The following is a 19407-nucleotide window of genomic DNA, read 5'->3' on the forward strand; positions in this document are numbered from 1 at the left end:
GCCCTCCTGGGGTGGACGGGGCCCTCCTGGGGTGGACGGGGCCCTCCCGGGGAGGACGGGGCCCTTCAGGCCCCAGGGCCTACCCCCAGGCTGCATGGTCTCACTATAGGGGGGAGGAACAAAGCAGCCACTGGACTTCCCTGGGACAGGGTGGGTTTGTGAAACAAAACTTTTAGGCCAGGGAGGGGGAGATGCCTCCTGCAGAGGAGTCTTCAGGGGGCACCTGCAGTCTTCTCCCCGGCTTCCCCTGCACACAATGAAGCCATGCTCCCGGAAAACCACGGTGACCTCACAGAAAAGAAACTCACCTGTGCACCTCTTTCCAGGAACCAAATCAGCCAAGGGCTGAAGGTGCTGGCTGGGACATCATGGGCAGCAGAGGCATCTGGTCTCCCCACTGTGGGCTCGGAGCCCGGGGAGCCTGCTCCACAGCCGGCACACTTTCCTGGGGCCTCTAGGTGATGCCAAGTTCCCGTTGCTAAGGGACACAGACACGACTCTGGCTTCAGACCCCTCTGCCCCGAAGGAACCCCACTTTTAGAGCTTCGAGGAGAAGTCAGCTTGCACGTGTAAAGGAAGCCCTGTGGTCACAAAAGCGCTCTCCACTGACCCCGTGTGCTCTGAGTGCAGCAAGGCCCCAAGGACAAGTGTCCAGCTCTGGACAGCCACTGCCTGGGAGCATTCACAGCCTTTCAAACTCTCCGAGGGGCCCACAACTTGTGCCCCAGTGAGACGGCTTCGCTCCCGGGCTGCCGGCTGTGCAGACACCAGCCCAGTGCCAACAAGGATGGCCTATGCCGGTCCTGCCTGCACCTGCCTGCCCCCAAGGGCGTGTCCGGTCTGCTCAGCAGACGCAACACCCAGGTTTGGGCCCAGCTGCTGCACACACGCATCTGAGGCCGCCGGCCACACAACAGGCACTGGCTGGGATGGCCATGGTGTCTGTGCCGCCCTCCTGCGGCAGACGTGGCCCGGGCGGCCCATGGGGACGGCCCCCCACTCTTCCCTGCCTGGCCATCCACGTGGCCGGGGTTTCAGAGGCCCTGTGGGGTCCTGTCCCCGGCTGCCTCCACGCCCTGCAGCGTGCAGCCTGGAGCCAGGGTGCCCACCACCTCCAGCTTCTCCACCAAAACACGGCCTGATCTGTGTTGACCACTGAGCCGGTGCTGCAGAGAGAAAGCCACTGAGTGAGCCCACTCACCCGCTCACCCGCAGCCTTACATTCAAGAGCGCCGCAGTCCCAGAAACCCAGGGGCTCCCCAGGGTACTTGGCCCCGGCCATGGCGTGTGGGGTGCCCGGGCCAGCTGGCATGTCCTGCTTCGGGAGCCCCCCATCCTCCTGTTCCTCCCCCTCGCAGGTCACCCACTGAGGGCAGGATGGGGTCACTGGGGCAGGGAAGGGACCATGGGGGTGGCCTCTGGCCATGCCTCCTTGGGGTCTTCACCAGCCGGAGAGGCCTGGGATTCTCACGGGTAAATGAGCCCGCTCTGCCCCTCCCTCAGGCCTGCCCGTCACGCAAACGAGCAGCAGGACAGGGAGGCTCACTCCCGCAGTGAGAGGCAAGACGAGGAAATTACACCAAAACAAATTTGTAATTTCTCCCTCATTTAGCCATTTCTGAGGCCAGAGTATAGGAAAGCTGTTACCTTCACATCCCCTATCGACGTTCCGGCTTTTCAGGTGGTAAGTGATGTGTTTTCTATGTTCCTCCCGTGAAATGAGACACGATTCCTGTGCTATCAGGTCGCCGATCAATAGACACTCGGAAGGCCTGGAAAACTTCACCAGCCACTTCCTCAGTGTCACGGACCGTGTGGCTGTGCCCCCGGCTGCTGCGAAGTCAACCGTGACTGATGGCGGGGTGCCTGAGAATCCAGGCGGAGCGTCCCAGTAGGCCAATCCTGGAAGGCTTCCTGTGGGAAGCATTTCAGTGCATTTCAGGAATCCAGGTGCAGCCTGCAGTGGTGGATGCTTGCAATGATCCAGACGGCAGCAGGTCCCTCCCAGCAAGTGCAGAGCTCCGTATGTCCTCTAAGGACCCTCCTCCCTAAGCCTGGACCCCTGGACAGGCAAGGCCTCGTGGCAGTCCTGCACACCTCCTGCACGTGGGCCAGGGGACCTGAGCGCCCAGGTCCCAGGAAGCCGGCACGGTCTGGAGAGTCCCACCTACCTTGGAGCCCATGCTTGTAACTGAGCGGGTGTACGAATCATCTCTACACATCACGTTGCCTGACTCTAAGACTCCTCCGTGTGGACTCAATCACTGACCCCAGGGACGTACGGAGGGGATGCGACAATGTCTTCACACAACGCAGCAGGGGCAGGGGCACGAGCAGGAGCTCACGTGAATGGGTGATGGTTCTTCGGCGGAAGGAGGGCCCCACGGAAGGGGAGGAGGCCGTGTGCAGCAGGGGAAGGGCGTGCACACGGAGGGCAGGGCTGGGGGTTTGCCGGCCCTGGAGGAGGGACCGGGCAGGACATGCGGCAAGGTGGCCACCACCTCCTCCCAGAAGATGGGCACCGCTGGGCCTCCATCCCTGGGGAGCGACACCCCAGTGACGGTGATGCCTGCCCGTGTTTTATGCGTGTTCTATGAGGCGTAGGCATCCCAGGGATCCTGCAGACACAGGATCAGCCAGGGGTGCCGAGCGTTGGCCACTGGCTTCTCCACCAGGTGCTGCAGTGTCCCCAGTGACCTCCAGTCTGTCCCCAGCATGAACGGTGGGTCACGTGGCATCTCACCACACAGTGCCTGGGAGGGACCTGGGAGCAGGCAGCAGGCGGACGGCCTCCGGGGGTCCAGTCCCACTGGGAGGGGCACCTCCTGGTCTCCTCTTCGGCCAGTCCTGGTGCAGCACCAGCGATGCTGACCTTCAGTCCCACTACCTGGTGTTCTTTTTCTATGTGGCAAGAACAGGAGTGCCTTCCAACCTGCTATGGATTAACTCTGGGACACCTGGGTTCTTTGTGGGCAAATCCAAAAGCCTTAACAGGAGGTTACGAGCTCAGAGCCCGCCAGGATACACAAGGACTCAGCATTCTGTTGTGGAAAACACCCCCGCAGGGAGAGGGCTCCCAGGGCATCCGTCGGCCCCGCGTTCAATCAAGCAGCGGCCTGCAATATCCAGGCAGACGTCCAGGCACCTTGGGGGCAAGCCCCCTTCCTCATGGGGTCTTTCTTTGCTGCCATGTGGCTTCCAGCACACCCCTGCCCTGCCCTGGATGAGTCCATCTACAAATGTGGGGGCCCCAGGCCCGATCCGTGGTCTTCAACAAATCTAAACCCCGAAAGGCTTCCATTCTATCTTCCCTTGAGCTCATACCGGCGCACCCACAGCCATGGACCCCACGGTGAGGGACGAGGGGCATCCATGTCTCATGCACAACTAAATCCTGGCTCTCCCATCCCCAAGACCCCGACTCGTTCACGGACTCAGAGTATGTTTACTGAGCACCCAGGATGTGCGGTCCGACTCCAGGCCCTCGGCCAGAACAGGCAGGCAGGGCGACATCAGGGTTTGGGGGTGCAGGGCAGTGGAGAGCCAGAAACGAGGTTACCAGCAGCGGCACCTCCAGGGCAGCCACCGTAGGAGGCAAGGGCTTGAGGGCACCTAGGGGCCCCCACCCCGGATGTGGCACGTGAGTCCCAGCCCACTCGTCCAGCTCACACATGGCTGTGGGGACGCCCCAGGCCAGGGTCCTCAGTCTGCCCCGAGGGACGTCACATGAGTCCCGTGAGTCCACATGAGTCCCGACGGGGCCCCACCTTCTGGAGCCTGGCAGCGCCCTGAAGAAGCCGACTTCTGGTATTGACTTCGCAGGAGAAATGCAAGCCAGGTGATGACCGGGCCAGCAGCCAGGTCGCTGCACAGGGGACAGCCGGCGGGATGAAGTGAGCCTCCTGTCTCAGTAAACGACCCCCCAGCATGATTCTTAGGAGCAAACAAAATTTAACATAATCATTGATGTTTTAAGTCCAAAAAAGCCCTGTGAGCATGTGAACCAAAAGCTCAAGACACCAAATGCTACTTTGGCACCATCTCCTGGTGACAAGAAGCATCTGTGGGCTCCTGCCTCGGCCTGCAGGATGCCCCACCAAGCTCCCCAGGTCGAGTCCCCCCAGGCCCAGAGCCCCCTCCAGCTCAGAGCCTCCCCCAGGCTGCAGCCCCCCCCAGCTCAGAGCCCCCTTGGGCTGCATTCCACTCCAGGCCACAGGCCAGAGCACTGCCAGGTGGACCCCCACAGTCCAGGCCGCAGCCCCCACACTTCTGCAGCACGGAGGATCCCCACGGTCCAGGCCCCCACGCTTCTGCAGCACCGCAGACCCCCACAGTACAGGCCCCCACGCTTCTGCGGCACCGCAGACCCCCACGGTCCAGGCCCCCACGCTTCTGCGGCACCGCGGACCCCCACGGTCCAGGCCCCCACGCTTCTGCGGCACCGCAGACCCCCACGGTCCAGGCCCCCACACTTCTGCGGCACCGCGGACCCCCACGGTCCAGGCCCCCACGCTTCTGCGGCACCACGGACCCCCACGGTCCAGGCCCCCACGCTTCTGCGGCACCGCGGACCCCCACAGTCACGCTCACAGACCAGGTGCAGTTTCAGGTTCAACCTCTTTCTGGGAACAGACCACTATTTTCTGATCCCTATTAATACCTGTGACAGCATTTATGTACAAGATAAATTCATTTCAATTTCCTTTTTCAATTAATGGCCTATTATTTGAACCACACTCAGCTAAAAATATTGCTCCAATACTATTAATCTTGTAAAAATTAAATTTTCCTCCCTCTGACAGCCAGAGGCCACAGGCTGGGGCGGGAGGGTGGCCACACAGCCCAGCCCTGCCCAGGACTCTGGGAGTGCAGACTCCCCTCTACCGGGACATCCAGAGGCCCCCAGCACACAGCATGCTGAGGCATGGTGCGCCAGGGGCCACGAGTCAAGCAAGATTTCATCGCAAACCATCAGCATCTTCCTTACGAGCTGGGATGATAGACACGCACGGACCTCTGTGCCAACTCAAGGATGAGCTCCAGCATCTGGAGCATCAGCGACCACTTCCCACCCGTCAAACATGACCGTCTGGTTACCCAGTGGCCATTAACATGCCTCACATGGAACTGTGGCTGCGGGGAGACCCCACACTCCTACCAGAGGATGGGGACCGGAAGGAAAGCCAGGCCACAGCACTGTGGGGCCAGGAGAGTGCCCACCCCCGCAGCAGGCAAGCCAAGCCCTCTGGCCCATCCCCCCAAAACCGTGGGCGCATGGGCCAGACATGGCCACGGGGGCTCCCACACCGTGTGCCCCCCCCGAGCAGACACAGCCGCGGGGGCACCCACACCGTGCGATCCCGTCCACCTCCGCAGACATGGTTGCAGGGGCTCCGACCTGGGGTCCCCACGTCTGCTCCCGCCTTGTGCTGGGTCAGTCCCACCCAGCGATGGGCCCCCCCAAGCACGGTCTCAAGCTTGAAGCAAGCACCACGGCCGTGTCTCCCACAAATATGCCATCCCTGTATTTATGACCCAGAGAAGAAAGTGCTGCCAGTTTTAACTGAAATGCCATGGATCCTGGATGCACCTGGTCTCAGATGCTTTAAATTTGAAAACCTGTGTGCTGAAGAACAGACTAGACGCAACATTACCGTTCAGTACTTCAATGCACCAACTGGACGGCAAGATCCTCTAGGGGTGAGAGTGTGGGCTCCAGCCTCTGCACTTCCTCCTGGGGGGCCTGCAGGCAGGTCCCCCTCCCCAGCCACCCTGTGCCAGGCAATCCGCCATATGGCTGTCCCACAGTGTGAAAATCTCTTCCTCTGGTGTTTAAAATTATTCCCAATTTTTGCCATCACGTACTTTTTGAGGACCACCCTTATATTCAACTGTCTGCAAGAACGGTAATTTCTTCAAGGAAACTGCTGAGTTGTGGGAGTGCCTGTTTCCAGGTGTTTGTTTTCCACTGCAAGCTGCAGAATGACATTCTGAGATAAGTCTCGGGGTGGTGGGAGACCGAAGCAGAGCCTCCTGGGTCCAACGGCCGCTGTCATTGTGCCCCTTGTCTTCTTAGCCAAGCGAGCACTTTTGCGGGACAGAAATGCAGGTGTATGAGCAGGGGATGGGAGTGACGCAGAGCGGACACTGGAGAACGCGACAGCGAGCATTTCAAGAAAATACGGGAAACTTCCAGAGGCGAGCATGAGAGAGACAGACAGATGGCTGCAGACACCAGGCCTCTCCGGGAGAACCCCACTTCTCTCAGCAGTATGCCGGCCCGTCTACTGAGGACTTGCTAACCCCCTCACCCTGAGTGGCTACAGGCTGGCCTCTGCCGGGTCCCTGCTCAGCCCGGGTGAGCCTCCTGACCTCCACAGCCATGGCCTTGTTCCCCAAACACCACGGCTCTGACCTGCTCGGTGAGGCTCACTGGACACGCTAACCTGCTATGGTACCTGCTTGACTTCACTGGTTTTCTCTACCCTGTTTTCTTCGTCACACATTTCTGCTCTTATTTTATTATTTCTTTTCTTCTGCCTGCTTTGGGTTACTTTGCTCTTATTTCTAAAATTTTCCAACGTAAGCATTTAATGCTACAAATTCGCCTCTATGCGCCACTTTAGGTGCATTGCAAATCCTGAAGGTTCGATTTGTCTTTCATGTCGTCGGACCCACGTTTCAATCTCCTCTGTGAAGTTCTCTTAACTCCCGGGATATCTGCAACTTTGCTGTTTATTTCCAAATATCTGGGAAGCTTCCAGATACTGTTTCGTTTATTTCTCATCTACCTACTCTGTGCTCAGAGAACACAGGCGTGGTCTTGGCTTCACGCCAGATTTCCACGCACATGTGAGCATCCCACAGCGATATGATCTGAGACCCCACAGCCAGGCTGGGAGTGGCCAGAGCCTGTGCACAGGCAGGGTCCTGGGAAAGGCGGCCCCCAGGATGGCCCGAACCCCAGTGGGGCTGCTCACAGCGAGTCTGCCCGAGAGTCTTCTTCCAAGTCTCCTTGACCTTCACTTTGAAAGACGTTTCTGAGGAAACCTAACAGAAGGTGGCAGCCACCCTGCCTGGTCCCATGGTGGCTGACCACGCCCTGCAGTGTGCAACGAGCCTTTTCTGTGGCTGCTTCTCCGGTCGCTGTCCCACCAGCAGCAGGGGTCACACCGGCGGGCAGCAGTTCTCGGTCCCCCTGTGGCGCCAGTCAGAGACAGGACACGTCGAAGCCCCCGCTGCCACCGATCTGTTCCACTGGCCATCAGCGGTCTTGTCTGCATGCTCGAGTTCTGACACTGGGCACACACCCCACCCAGCTACGTCCTCCTGAGGACGGACCTCCTCATCCCTATGACAGGCCCCCCTCCCCGCGATGCTCCCCACTCTGAGGCCAACCGCGATACCCACGCAGATGCTCTCAGTGCCTCAACGTGCGCTTGCAGGGCATGTTCTCCTTCATGTTCTACTTTTAAAATACCGAGTCTTCCACTGAAGAGTGGCCGTGCCGACATGAGGACATTTTCCATGAGGAGAAGGTGAGCAATGACTGCCATGGACCGCGGTGGCTCTCGTGGCAGAGACCAGAGGCTGAGGATGGCAGGGGATGACGGAGCGTCACAGCCTGTCTGCAGTGCAGTCGTGATGAGCCTCGGCTGGAAACTTGGGATGATAACTGGATCTACGCACCTACACGCTTCATCAAACTTTTAAAGATTTCAGCCATTATTCTTCGGGTATCTGCCCATCTCCGGTCTCCCGTCCTGCTAGGGTTCCAGTTACACGTGTGCTGGCACCCTGGAGGCGCCAGCCCGGGCAGGGACGTCCCATTTTATTCTGAATAGTTCCCACTGCTGGGGCCCCACGTTTGATTATCCCTCCTTTTCCTCTGCAGCGTCTGGCCCACTGTCCACCCACCCGGTGCATCTTTCATTCCAGCTACCATGCTTCTCATCTGCACAAGTCCCGACGGAAGCAGAGGTTGGGTCACAGAATGGGGCAGCAGGAGGTCGAGGGTGTTTTTCTGGCGAGGGTGGCGGAGAGCAGGCGGCCAGTGGGCCGAGGCAGGAAGGCAGCGGGCGTGGGGGCTGTGACCTGAGGCTGCCACAGCTGGCAGGAAGGCCGCCGGTGAGTGTGGTGGAGGGTGGGTGTGCCCGAGGACAACGACCATCTCAGCCACAGAAGACACCACTGAACTGGCACAGATGCCCCAAATTTAAAGACTGAGAACTGATCTTTCTAACCACGTGCTACTCCCCAGCCCTGCCCGCCCTTGGCACACAGGCACCCCCAACCCACACCCCCTGCTGCACACCAGGCTCCTGGCAGCATGACAGATGTCAGGGGAAGGGCTCCGGGAACAGAACACCAAGGAAACTGAACTAACCAAGCAGCTCTGAGGCTTCCCCAAAGATGGGGACCATGAGGCCATAGTCCTCTGAGCCAACAACCAGCTACTCCAAACTCACAACACATGTTCCTGCAAGAAGCCTCAGCCCTCATCACCTGTGCCTCCCACAGCCGCTGCACCCCAGCAGGGCCCCCTTTCCGGGTGTCCACTGTCCCCCAGACCAACAACTCTTGCACAGAAAGGACAGGTCTCTGTCCCGCTTCCCTGCCGGGGAGGCCAGACCCCCATAGAGGGCTGCTTGGGCTCACAAAGGGACCAGCCTGCACCCTATGAGCAGGAGCAGGCACCAGCAACTCTGCAGAACAGATCCAGAATGGGTGTAACCCCTCATCTCTGTAAGGAGCCCCTAACTCGCCCTCCTCAGCCCACAGGCCACGGCCCTGGGCCCCTTCTTGGCTGCCCCCCTCCCGTGGAACCCGTCCGTGCCACTGACATTCCAATTTGGGCATGGCCGTGTGTTCTGCCACAGAGAGGGGCCCTCAGCGGTCACTTCGTCAGGGAGGGGCAGCTCCCACAGACACACCGCCGGCCCAGAGCCAACCCCGGGGCACAGAAGTGCACTCACTGTGAAGTGCTCCTGGGATTTGAAGTTCTCGTCCAGGTAGACGCGGGCCCGGTTGTACTCCTTCATCGCGTCACTGGACAGCAGCTCTCTGGAAGGGAAAAGTGAGTTCTTTAGCGCACAAACCACACAGGACCAGCGGTCGGGGGGCCAGAAACTAAGACCCACTGTGTGCTCAGGGCAGGCGAGGGCTGCTCGTCATCAGGGCGGGGATGGGCATCGCAAGCAGGCTGCTGGTGCCTCACGACACAAAGGAGGGTCTCTGAACACCCATGAGAGGGCTCCCCCGGGCTGTTCTTCTCACTGTCTCCTTTCACGACCAGGAAAAGCTTCAGTGAGCACCTCTCCATCATCTCAGCAAATGTGGCTGGAAAGGTGGCCACTGCCCCCAGAGCCCCGTTGGACACACCAGAGCGGCGGCGGGAGGCCTCCCCACTTACCCGCCAGCCCCACCGCTGAGGGCCCCCCTCCGCCCCTCCTGCCAGCTCGGCGGCAGCGGGGGCAGGGGCACGGTGCCCTGGGAGCTGCCAGCATGTAGCTCACACGGAAGAGGGGCTCCAGCTCTAAGAGGCAAACCGGAACGCACACAGAAAAGAAGGGAAGAGGGTCAAATGGACCGTCCAGCGCTTCGCCGCCCGCAGGAACGAACCTCGGACGCATCCGGGGCAGGACGCAAGGTTCAGACACGAAACGCCACCCTAACGGTCATTACACCTGGCGCCATGTAAAAATTAACTTGGCGTGCAAAGAAGCAGCAAAATATGACCCACAATCTACAAAAAAGCAGTCAACAGGGATGGGTCAAGAAGGACAAAAATTAGCTGAAAGGTGCCCGGAAGCAGGTACTGTAAATATGATCAAAGATTTCAAGGAAAACATAAATGTGAGGAAAGGCAAAAACTAAAACCACAAACCAAACGTCTCCAGCTGGGTGGACGTAAACACAGGTGAAAATCTAATGAAACAAACAAGCAAGATCAGTGACTACAGGACACAGCGACAGAAACTGCCCAAACTGAAGCAAAGCTAGAGGAAAACGAGCTGCAAGTGCCGAGGGGACCTGGCTGATGCCACACAACCAACCCCAGGAGCCGGGCTCGGAGAACAAGAGAGGGCAAGGAGGAAAATTTTTAAGGAAATAGGAGACAAACTTTTTCCAGATTTGATTAGAATTAGAACCTCATGCAAGACAAATACAAGGGAAATCAAACTAAAACATGACAGAATCAAGTTGCTGCAAACCAGTCAGGAAGACAAAATCCCGCAATCAGGGAAAAGACACATTATACACCAAAAATGGAGACAAGGACAACAGCCCAGGCCCCGTCAGAAACCACATGACACAGGACAGCGCAATGATGTCCTTTAAGGACGAACACAGAAACGCCGGCAAGCCCGAGTTCCATTCACAACAAGACCTCTTTCCAACCTGAAGACAAAGACTGTCTTCAGACAAACCAAAGCTGAGAACTTGTTACCAGTGACTGTGTGCAGATGAACGTCACAGAAAGCCCTCAGGCTGAAGGAACATGGTAGCAGACAGAAACCGCGTCTCCGCGAGAGAACCGACAGAGAAAGTGGTCAGAATATACGCCGTCTTCTCTCACTTCCTCATCTTTTTAAAAAGCTAACAGTTTAGAGCAAACCGAGCAATAGCGTGTCCCATATGGTGTGGGTAGGAGTAGAAAGAACCTGACGGCAGTGCCAGGACGGCAGGGGGCCGGCAGAAGTCACACGTCTGCACGTGGGGGGCAGGGACACGGGGGCAGGGTGGGGACACAGGGTGGGGGCGAGGGGCCGGGGGGCGGGGGCTGGGACCCGGATGTGGGGCAGGGATGCGGACTCGGGGGGGGGGCGGGGGGCCGGGGGGGGGGGGCTGGGATGGGTGCAGGGCCCCCTCCGGGAAATGCCTGGCTCTTTCCACGGGGTCCTTCTCACAGCCTCTGGGGCCCTCTTATGTTCTCAAGTGCTGGCTTTGTCACTCAGCTGTGTGGCAGCTGTCCTTCCCAGGTGTGGCTAAACATTTACTTCGTGTACAGTGTCTTTTCTTTGATAATTTTCATATTATCATTCATCATTTAACAAATTTGTCAATCTTCTTTGTAGGTGACTCTTGTTGCACCTTTTTAAGAAATCTCTCCCTGCCCCAGAGCTGCAGACACCTCGTCCTTCATTTAGTCTCAGCGTTGTTAGGACTGCGTTTGACATCTACTCAGTGACAGGGCTAAGATTCGTGTGCAGGGCGGGGGGGGGGGCGTCCAGTGTCACCTCACGCAAAGACACCCGCGATGCGGCTCATGGCCGGCTGCACACGGCCGGGTGATGCGGGGCAGGGGTCCTCCCGCAGCCCATCCCCACCCTGCACCCCTAGCCCTGCCCTCACTGTGTCCCAAGGAGCCTGCAGCTCGGGCCAGGGGGACGCCCACCTCATGCTTCTTTAGTATTATTTTGGGCATTTGTGACTATTTAGCTATATCCCCTTGCTCTCCCACATAATCTTAATATTAGTTTAAGTTTAAAAAAAGAAAAACATTTTGATAAAAATAGCCTTAAAATTACCTTGTTTTGGGAAAATAGCACATTACCCCCAGTTTAACAACTGAAAACATGGATGGCTTGTGTCCACCCACAATGTCAGGGGCCCCGATCAGGACTGAGCGAGGTGACAGCAGCTGAAGCCCTCCGCCCGTGGCCTCTGGCCACGCGGCAGGCACCAGGGCTCTGAGTGCAGACCCAGAGGCCCACACACAGCTCCCTGAGGGCACGGTGGCCTTCAGTGACCAGCCTTGGAAGTCAGCAAGTGTCACCTCACACTGCTGGCAGGAGCGCTCACGGTGCCCGGAGTCCACGGCTGGGGCGTGGACAAGGCCACATCCAGGGGACACGGAAGGCAGGCATAGTGGTGCCTGGGGGCAGAGAGGAGTCCTGGGCACTCGGGCCACGGGCAGAAGGAAGGCAGGCGCCACAGCCGCTCCTGCCACCAACAGCTAGATGGAGACCCTGCTTCTCAGCGCCGGGCCTCACAAGCCTGCTTCCAGCCCAGCCCCCGTGGGTCCACCTCCTGGGCCGTGCGGATGCCCTGGCGCCCAGTCCCAGCAGCACTGGGGGGTCCTCTCCTCCACAGGGCGGCAGGGTGTGCGTGCGGCGTTCAGCACATGCCTGTGGCTACTTCCTCCCGATGACAAAGATCTCACTCCCCAAAGACGACTGCACTCCGTCCCCATCCCACTGTGACAAACACAGCTGTGAGCTGCTGGATGTCCATCTGTCTGTCCACCCACAACAAGGGCAGGATGGCAACCATCCCACAGATGGGACACTCCACCTGGACCCAGGGCTGAAGTCTCCAGGCCCAAGGTGCCACCATCACCTTGCATGTGCACACCCCCAGGGGCGCACTGTCACCCTCCGCCAGCTCCAGGGGCGCTCTATTACCCTCCATGCCCCCCAGGGGCGCGCTCTTCCCCTCCGCCCCCCCCCACTAGGGGCACGCTCTTCCCCTCCACCCCGCCCCCCCAGGGCTGCGCTCTTCCCCTCCGCCCCGCCCCCCCAGGGGCACCGAGTTCTGGGAAGGGCGGGCGCACACCGCGGGGACTTACTTGACAAACTTGTCCACGTGGGACATGGAGGCCTCGTAGTTCTTCCCTCCAAACTCCTGGCAGTGCAGAGCCATGAAGTGCGGCTTGTGCGTGTGCACGACCTGGGGAGGGAAGCGCAGGACACAGGCCGTCAGAGGCTCCGCAGGCCGCACACGCACCCTGTGCAGGAGGCGGCTGCCTCCCCAAATGCACCATCGCAGAGGCCGGCCCCACACAAGTGCTCTGACGTCACTGGCAACCCAGCCCCCAACACTGTTTCCGGCTGGGACCCTGTGGCCAGTGAGCCATCTGTAGCCTCAGGGACGTGGGTGGTGCTGTGCAGCCCTGACAGAAAGCAGCTGCTTCTAGTATCCAGCCAGGCAGAGCCCACAGGGGAGCTGGAGGGCTGGGCACAGGGGATGAGGCGTGGGCGCCAGGCCTGCACGCCGTGCACCAGGGAATGAATGGCCCACAGCGCGGCCGGGAAGCACGGCACAGCGGTGGTGGCCGCTCAACTGGCAGGCGGCGTGCAGCGTAGCCCACCGGTTCTCGGCTGGGACATAAACACACAACCCAGAGCTCGGATCTATTAAAAAAGTGAAGAAATTCTGACAGGAGACGCATTTAAGCGGAGTGGGAGAAGCATCCGTGCTTGAGTAAGCTGCTCCCCGCTTGCTCTTGGTTCCTTGAAAACGGGCTCAGTAAGGCAGTTCCCGAGTCCCATCACACACAAGCATGAGCACCTCCCACTGCCAAACCCCCGCAGGGCTCAGGCTGGCAGAAACATGCGACCTGGAATGGGGCCGGGGCAGGGGACAGGCCCTCCGGTGTCGCACACGGAGGGCAGCACGGTGAGCCCTGCCGGAAGGACAGGGAGCCAGGCCACACACCTCTCGTGTGCGCCAAACTCAGGAACACCCAAGCGACTGGGATGCCAAGCTGCCCAGCGCCCCTCAGCAGGTGCGCTCAGATAGAGTTCACGGCATTCCCACAGGACGGCGCACCTCCCTGAGGAGGAACAACGGAGATACCAGTTTTGGGAATCACACCCTGGTGGGCACTGGCGTGGGCACCCCAGCACCTGACAGGCTCTTGACCCCGAGGCCGCCCTACACAGTGCACTTCTCCTCAGCAGCACAGCCCAACGCTCTTCCCAGAGGACCAGCCTGTCCACTCAGGCACGAAGATTCTCCAAACAGACTACTCTGCAGTGACAACAGAGACGGCATTTGCCACACGGTCCATGGACGCACGACTCCGTGTCTGTCTTGCTGGGCCAGGGTGGCAGAGGGCTGGGTCAGGTTCCAGAACTGCCCACGTATCTTCAGAACACAGACAAGGCCTCAGGGTCGGCCTGGACAAAGGAGCTGCCGTGCCAGCCCTCTGCCTCAACGACATCAGTCATAGGCCTCAACCCCAGCGGCCCAGCAATGTTCTGCCTGGACAGGAGCAGCCTCCGCTTGGCCCCCATCACTCAGAATCCAAAAGGGAAGATGGCTGGAAGTGCCGGGGCTCTGGACATGCCCCTGACACATCCACGCCCTCAGTGGCCACCCGTGGGATGGACTCAAGCAGCAGGGGCTTCAGGGTGTGCAGAATGAGTGTGGCAAGGGCGTCCGTCTGGGCACCGGCCCCCACCAGTCTGCACCTCCATCTACAGCAGCCCCCACCCTCCCAGGCCAAGCCTCTGTTTCAAGGACATACCGTGGGGTCGTGACCTCGGACGGTCTGGGTCTGAAGACCATGGGTTAGCAAAGCCCTTGGCACAGACTAAAGACTCTGATGAAAGGACACTGCTTTCCCTTCGTTCTCCTAAACTGGCAGGGCTCCTCTCCCGCACTCCACACCCCTCCAGAAGGCCTCACTCATCAGCCAGGACGGCGGTTTTGAAAGGTGCCCTGAGATGCAGGGCCGCCCCCTCCCTGGTGTGGGCTGGACGCAGCACTGTCTGAGACAGGCACAGGTGAGGGCGTGGAGGGTCACGGTGGCCACACTCGCTGCTCCTCCCTGGGCCTCTCGCCCTCGGCCTGAGGATGCTCGCTCCGGAGGAACCTGGGTGAGCGGCAGGTCCTCGAGGACAGGCCCAGGCCAGAACAGCCACGCAAGCCAGCCCTGAGTCCCTGACCCAGAAACCGTCCATCTGTCTGTCGCACAGCAGTTTGTGCTCTCCAGCCTGCAGGACCCTCCTAACCATCCTTCTACTCAAGCTGGGCCCTCCTCTCCCTCCCCCTGCTGCTCTGGGCAGGGCCTGGCCACGTGACCTCACCCCCGAGGGACTCCCCTCTCTCCAGAGTGGCTGGGCCACCCTGTGAGGCCCAGACAGCAGCTTGCCCACAGCGTGCACCTCTTCCGGGCGACAGGGCCTCACCGTGGATGAGATGTGTCCAGAAGGTGCTGGTCCTGGCCCCTGCTTCCTCACTGTTGGGTTGGCAGCAGCCCCAAACTCACGAGGGTACAGGACATTTAGAGGATCGGTGCTGTGAGGTCAGTGACACATGCCTTCCAGCATTTGTCACAGCACCTCCAAGCCTATCCTGACGCACCTCAGCCTGCAGCCATGCGGGCAGCCGCGCCTTCCGTTTCTCCACCTCCTGCCCCTCCACTTCATTCGAGGTCTTAGACCCAGACCCAAACACCTGGTGATCTGTCCTGGGACCACACACCTGGCCAACGGCGTCCCATAGCGCTACTTAGGACGTGCTGCGGTCCACGGTGCTCTGCCTGGCCTCCAGTCTCTGAACCTGCCCCACGCACAACACCGCACCCTGATGAGCCATACTTCTAGGGCAGGAAAGACCTACGTTCAACATATCCTGGATGGAAAACAATGATTTTCCAAATTAAATTTATCATATTTGAAACTAAATTTTAACTAATCATAAGTTTAAATGAACAGCCAAAAAAGCGACTCCCATGATTTTATCTCTGGGACCTCCGTTGGCGGCAACATGCTCTGAGCAGTGACCCCAGGACACTCTCTGACAAGCACAGCTCAGCTCTGATGACGCGGGCACCGACGCCGTGTCTCCCCACGCTGGCACCGCTCCAGGCACAGGCCGTGGAATGATCACCCTGAACTTCATCGGTGGGCACAATCGGTGTGGTGTGGCCCCTCCACGTGGAGAAATACGTATCCGAGCCGTAAACACACTCTCATTCAGCCATCCACAAAGATCCCATTCATTTACACCAGGGCAGCCTGGACTCCCTCAAAGCCACTATGGGTTTCAGACAGGCACACTTGAGAGGCCACCCGCGGGAGGCGCAGGGCTGGTGGGGGGGGGCAGGCATGCCCAGGGAGCACTGGTCGAGGGCGGCACCGGGACGCACAGGGGCTCACACAGGCTGCGGGGGCTTCTGCACACAGCAGCGGGGCCCCACAGGAACCGGGCGCACCTGGGAGCAGAACCAGAGGTGCGGCTCGCGTTCCGAGGTTCCAGACGTTGCCCCTGCGGCCGTCGCCTGGCTTTACTCAGCAGCTCTGCACCCTCCACCCCCACCAGCTCCTCAGGCCTCCAGAGGCGGTTCCTTTTGCAGATACCCCCCGCGATGCCCCCAGGGAGGCCACCAATTCCCCGCTGGACTCCCAGGACGCTTCTCCTACCTCCTGCCCCATGTGCTCACTGGCTGCCCTCCATGCCCACTGTCCCCCCAGACCGCGCACCCCGCACACCCACGATGGAGGAGCCCTGCGTCATTCATCAAGCGCTGGACGTGTCTGGCTGCACGTTAGGACGGACCAGGCCCCTGGGTGCCGCCTCCAGCACTAGCGAAGCCCAAGAGTACACACTGTCCCCTACACTCAGAAGACGCTATGCAGAAATGTGACGTTTACAGATGAAGGGTCGTGTGTCATTTGAAAGCAGTTATTAAAACAAGACCTTTATCATGAAAAGTTTTAGAAGAGAAGTAACAAACGACCCTGCAAAGAGCTCAGCTGCAAATGGCAGCAGACGGTGTCTCGACCCCACAAATCACACTCCCGGCAACAGTAGGCCGGCTCTCCATCCACCGACTAGAGACGAACGTGTCGCCATGCTCAGGGAGCTTGCAACAAGAGTCCTCGCCCCGCTCTCTGGCCACCGCGGGAGCAGAGCCACGGCCGTGAGCAGCCTGACGCGGTCAGCTGGGCCACAGGCAGACCCCGTGGCTGCCTGTGAGCAGCTACAGCCTCGCCCAACAGCACAAGTCCCGGCCGGGACAGGCGATTAGTGCCTAACATGGACTCAAATGAAAACACGTTTGTGTCTGTGCGCTCATGATGACACCAAAACATCCACTCGTTGGCCGTCTTGGAATCGGGATATTCCTCTGAAAGGGAATTTATTTTTCATTCAAAATCAGCAAAAATAACATTTAATTGTGCGCTGCAGATGTGGGCAGTCTATCCTTCCTTGGGAGCGACGGCTGGCCGTCTTGAGGGAAAGCACACCTGTTCTTCTGTGGACAGGCTCCCGCAGGACCCCTGATGGTGGCCACCTGGGGGGGGGGCGCCACAGCCCGTGGGAGGGAGCTGCTTCCCAAGAGGGGAGGTGTGCAGCGTGTGCAGAACCCCCGGGCACTTTCCATGGGCCGCTTGGCCCCTTTCTCGCTGATGCGGCCGGCTCGGACTCTAGGATAGCCAGGAGCTTCCTTCAGTCCTCAGTGCCTGAAGACATGGATGCAAGAATCCACCCGCCTTTCTCGTACCAGGAGGGTCTCTAGACAGAGGAGGACGAGTCTGTCCTCACGGGAACGTCCCTTTGCACAGATGAGGGAGAGACCCCGGGAGCAGAATAGAGGGTGTCCCGCTAAGTGGGATGACACAGACAAGCACTGCGTGGTTTCAAACGTGTGTGCAATCTGAAAACGCCAAACTCCTGAAGCACAGAGCGGATGGAGGCCGCCAGGAGCTGGGGCAGGAACACCCTGCTTAGGGGCCCAAGGACACACGGCCCGGGGACCTGGCGGCCAGCACCCAACAACATGCCACGTGCCTGTGGACACCTGGGCCAGGCCGAGGCAGGCCTGACATGTGGCCAGGGAAGGACGGGGCTTGTGGAGCAGAAAGGGGACAGAAAGGAGGGGAGGCGGCCCTGGGCAGCTGCTGACCGAGGAGAAAGGGAAGGAAGGGGAAACGGGCTGGTGGACAGAAGAGAGCCAGGAGAGTACGGCGTTCACCACGGACAGACTCGCGGGCCGCTAGCAGCCCTGATGGGCCTGCACTTTGCTGGGCGGACAGAAGGGGGTGCTGTTGGGCTGGGAACCTGCACAAGCCTCCTTCTGCTGGCCAGGCGGGAAAGGAGTCTACGGAGACAGGAGGTCCGATCCACCCCAACCCAGGACCACTGAGCACAACGGACCAGCCACGCTGCAAAAGAATTAAATACACTCAAATCGCCATCTGAGAACAGGAATCAGAAGCTCAAAACTCAACCAGAAATGGACCAAAAACAAAGAGAAAGAAATGACATTAACCTCAGGAAAGAAATGGAAGAAGACAAAATCCTCATAGAAGAGAACAGATGACAAAGCACCCAAGGGAGAAGCTGCGATGAAGGGGAGAGGAGAGAGGGGTGGGGCGGGGGGGGGAGAGGGGCCAGGCAGGGGAGGGGGGAAGGAGAGAGGGTGAGAGGGGAGAGGGGGGAGGGGGGAGAGGAGCCGGGCAAGACAGCCACCAGTCCCTGCGGGAAGAAACATCAGATCAGAGCTAATCTTTAAAATCATAATCCAAGGAAACTTCCCCAGAAAGACAGCCCTGAACTTGTGCCTGGAAGGGCTTCCTGAGCCTCTGAGAAGGTTCACCCACACGACCCACCCCAATTCACAGGCCGGCAGATGGATCAGACCCCACAGGTGCAGCACACGTCTCCAGGGACAAAGATCCGCGGGGAAAGCCAAACGGGTCACACGTGCACTGGCCAGAACCAACACGCGAACCAGGCAACAATGGGACAACCTCTCTGAAAGCCTCAGTGAGATCAAGTGTGAGCCAGGGACATGCACACCCAGCAAGCGTCCTTCAAACGTCAGAGGCACGGAAAAACAGTTTTCAACAGACGGACATCTATGGATTCCACCTAGAGCACGTGCGCAAACGCTTTCTGTGGACAGCCACATCAGTGCTTTCGGCTCTGCAGGCCACACCGTCTACACGGCAAGAGTGCCGATGTGCCAGTGTAGACAAGAGCACACACATGTACACACATGTGCGTGTGCATGCACACACGAGACACAGCGCACACAGGCGTGCGCGCACACACGCATGTACGTACACCACAAACACACGCAGACAAGACAGTGACACAGTCAAGCACCCTGGTGGAACAGACGTGAGCCGAGTCCAGGCGGCTGCAGAGCACACGCACCCCTGCGTGCCATCCCAGAGCGGCCGCTGCTGGGCCCCCACGACTCCCAGACAAAACCACGTGGAGCGCGCTGAGGAAGGAAATCTAGAAAATGCAGACCGATGGACAGCGAAGGGCAGAAAGCAAAGCAGCGGCCACCCAGCACAGGGGCCCCAGAGCAGCAGTTACAGGCTGCCGGGAGCTGTGTGGACACGCGAGCCTCCCAGGATGGTCAGAACCTGCCACACCGCCGGCCTCGAGCTTGCAAAGTCCGCCGTATGCCAAGCACACCTCCGTAAAGTTATGAAAACATTTCAGTTTCCACCAAGATACTGATCCACTGCAGCATACGAGCAGTGCATGAATTAGTGGACAGCGGGAACATGGGAACCCTAACCCAATACTTAGTGACTCCCGTCAACCTTCATAGGTGTCACAGTGACACGGATGACGCTTTCAGTTCTTCCAGAGACACACGCAGACATGCTGATGCGTGACGTCATGCTGCCTGGATTTCGCTTCAGTGACTGG

The 19407-nt window shown here is 59.4% G+C and overlaps 1 protein-coding gene across 6 annotated transcripts in view; it reads right to left on the bottom strand.

Moving 5' to 3' along the window:
* The window catches only part of INPP5A (inositol polyphosphate-5-phosphatase A), a 174083-nt gene that overhangs the window by 91499 nt on the left and 63177 nt on the right, over positions 1–19407 (bottom strand). For all 6 annotated transcript variants that reach the window (XM_073884739.1, XM_025880123.2, XM_073884737.1 and 3 more), the window contains exons 3-4: positions 12572–12672; positions 8976–9063 (exon numbers count right to left, since the gene is read on the bottom strand). In XM_073884739.1, the coding sequence (XP_073740840.1) occupies positions 8976–9063; positions 12572–12672 (189 nt within the window). The remainder of the gene's footprint in view (positions 1–8975; positions 9064–12571; positions 12673–19407) is intronic.

Source organism: Callorhinus ursinus, unplaced genomic scaffold (assembly GCF_003265705.2).
Source record: "Callorhinus ursinus isolate GAN/ISIS: 27379988/994484 unplaced genomic scaffold, GSC_fseal_2.0 scaffold58, whole genome shotgun sequence".
In the NCBI taxonomy this organism is placed as follows: domain Eukaryota; kingdom Metazoa; phylum Chordata; class Mammalia; order Carnivora; family Otariidae; genus Callorhinus; species Callorhinus ursinus.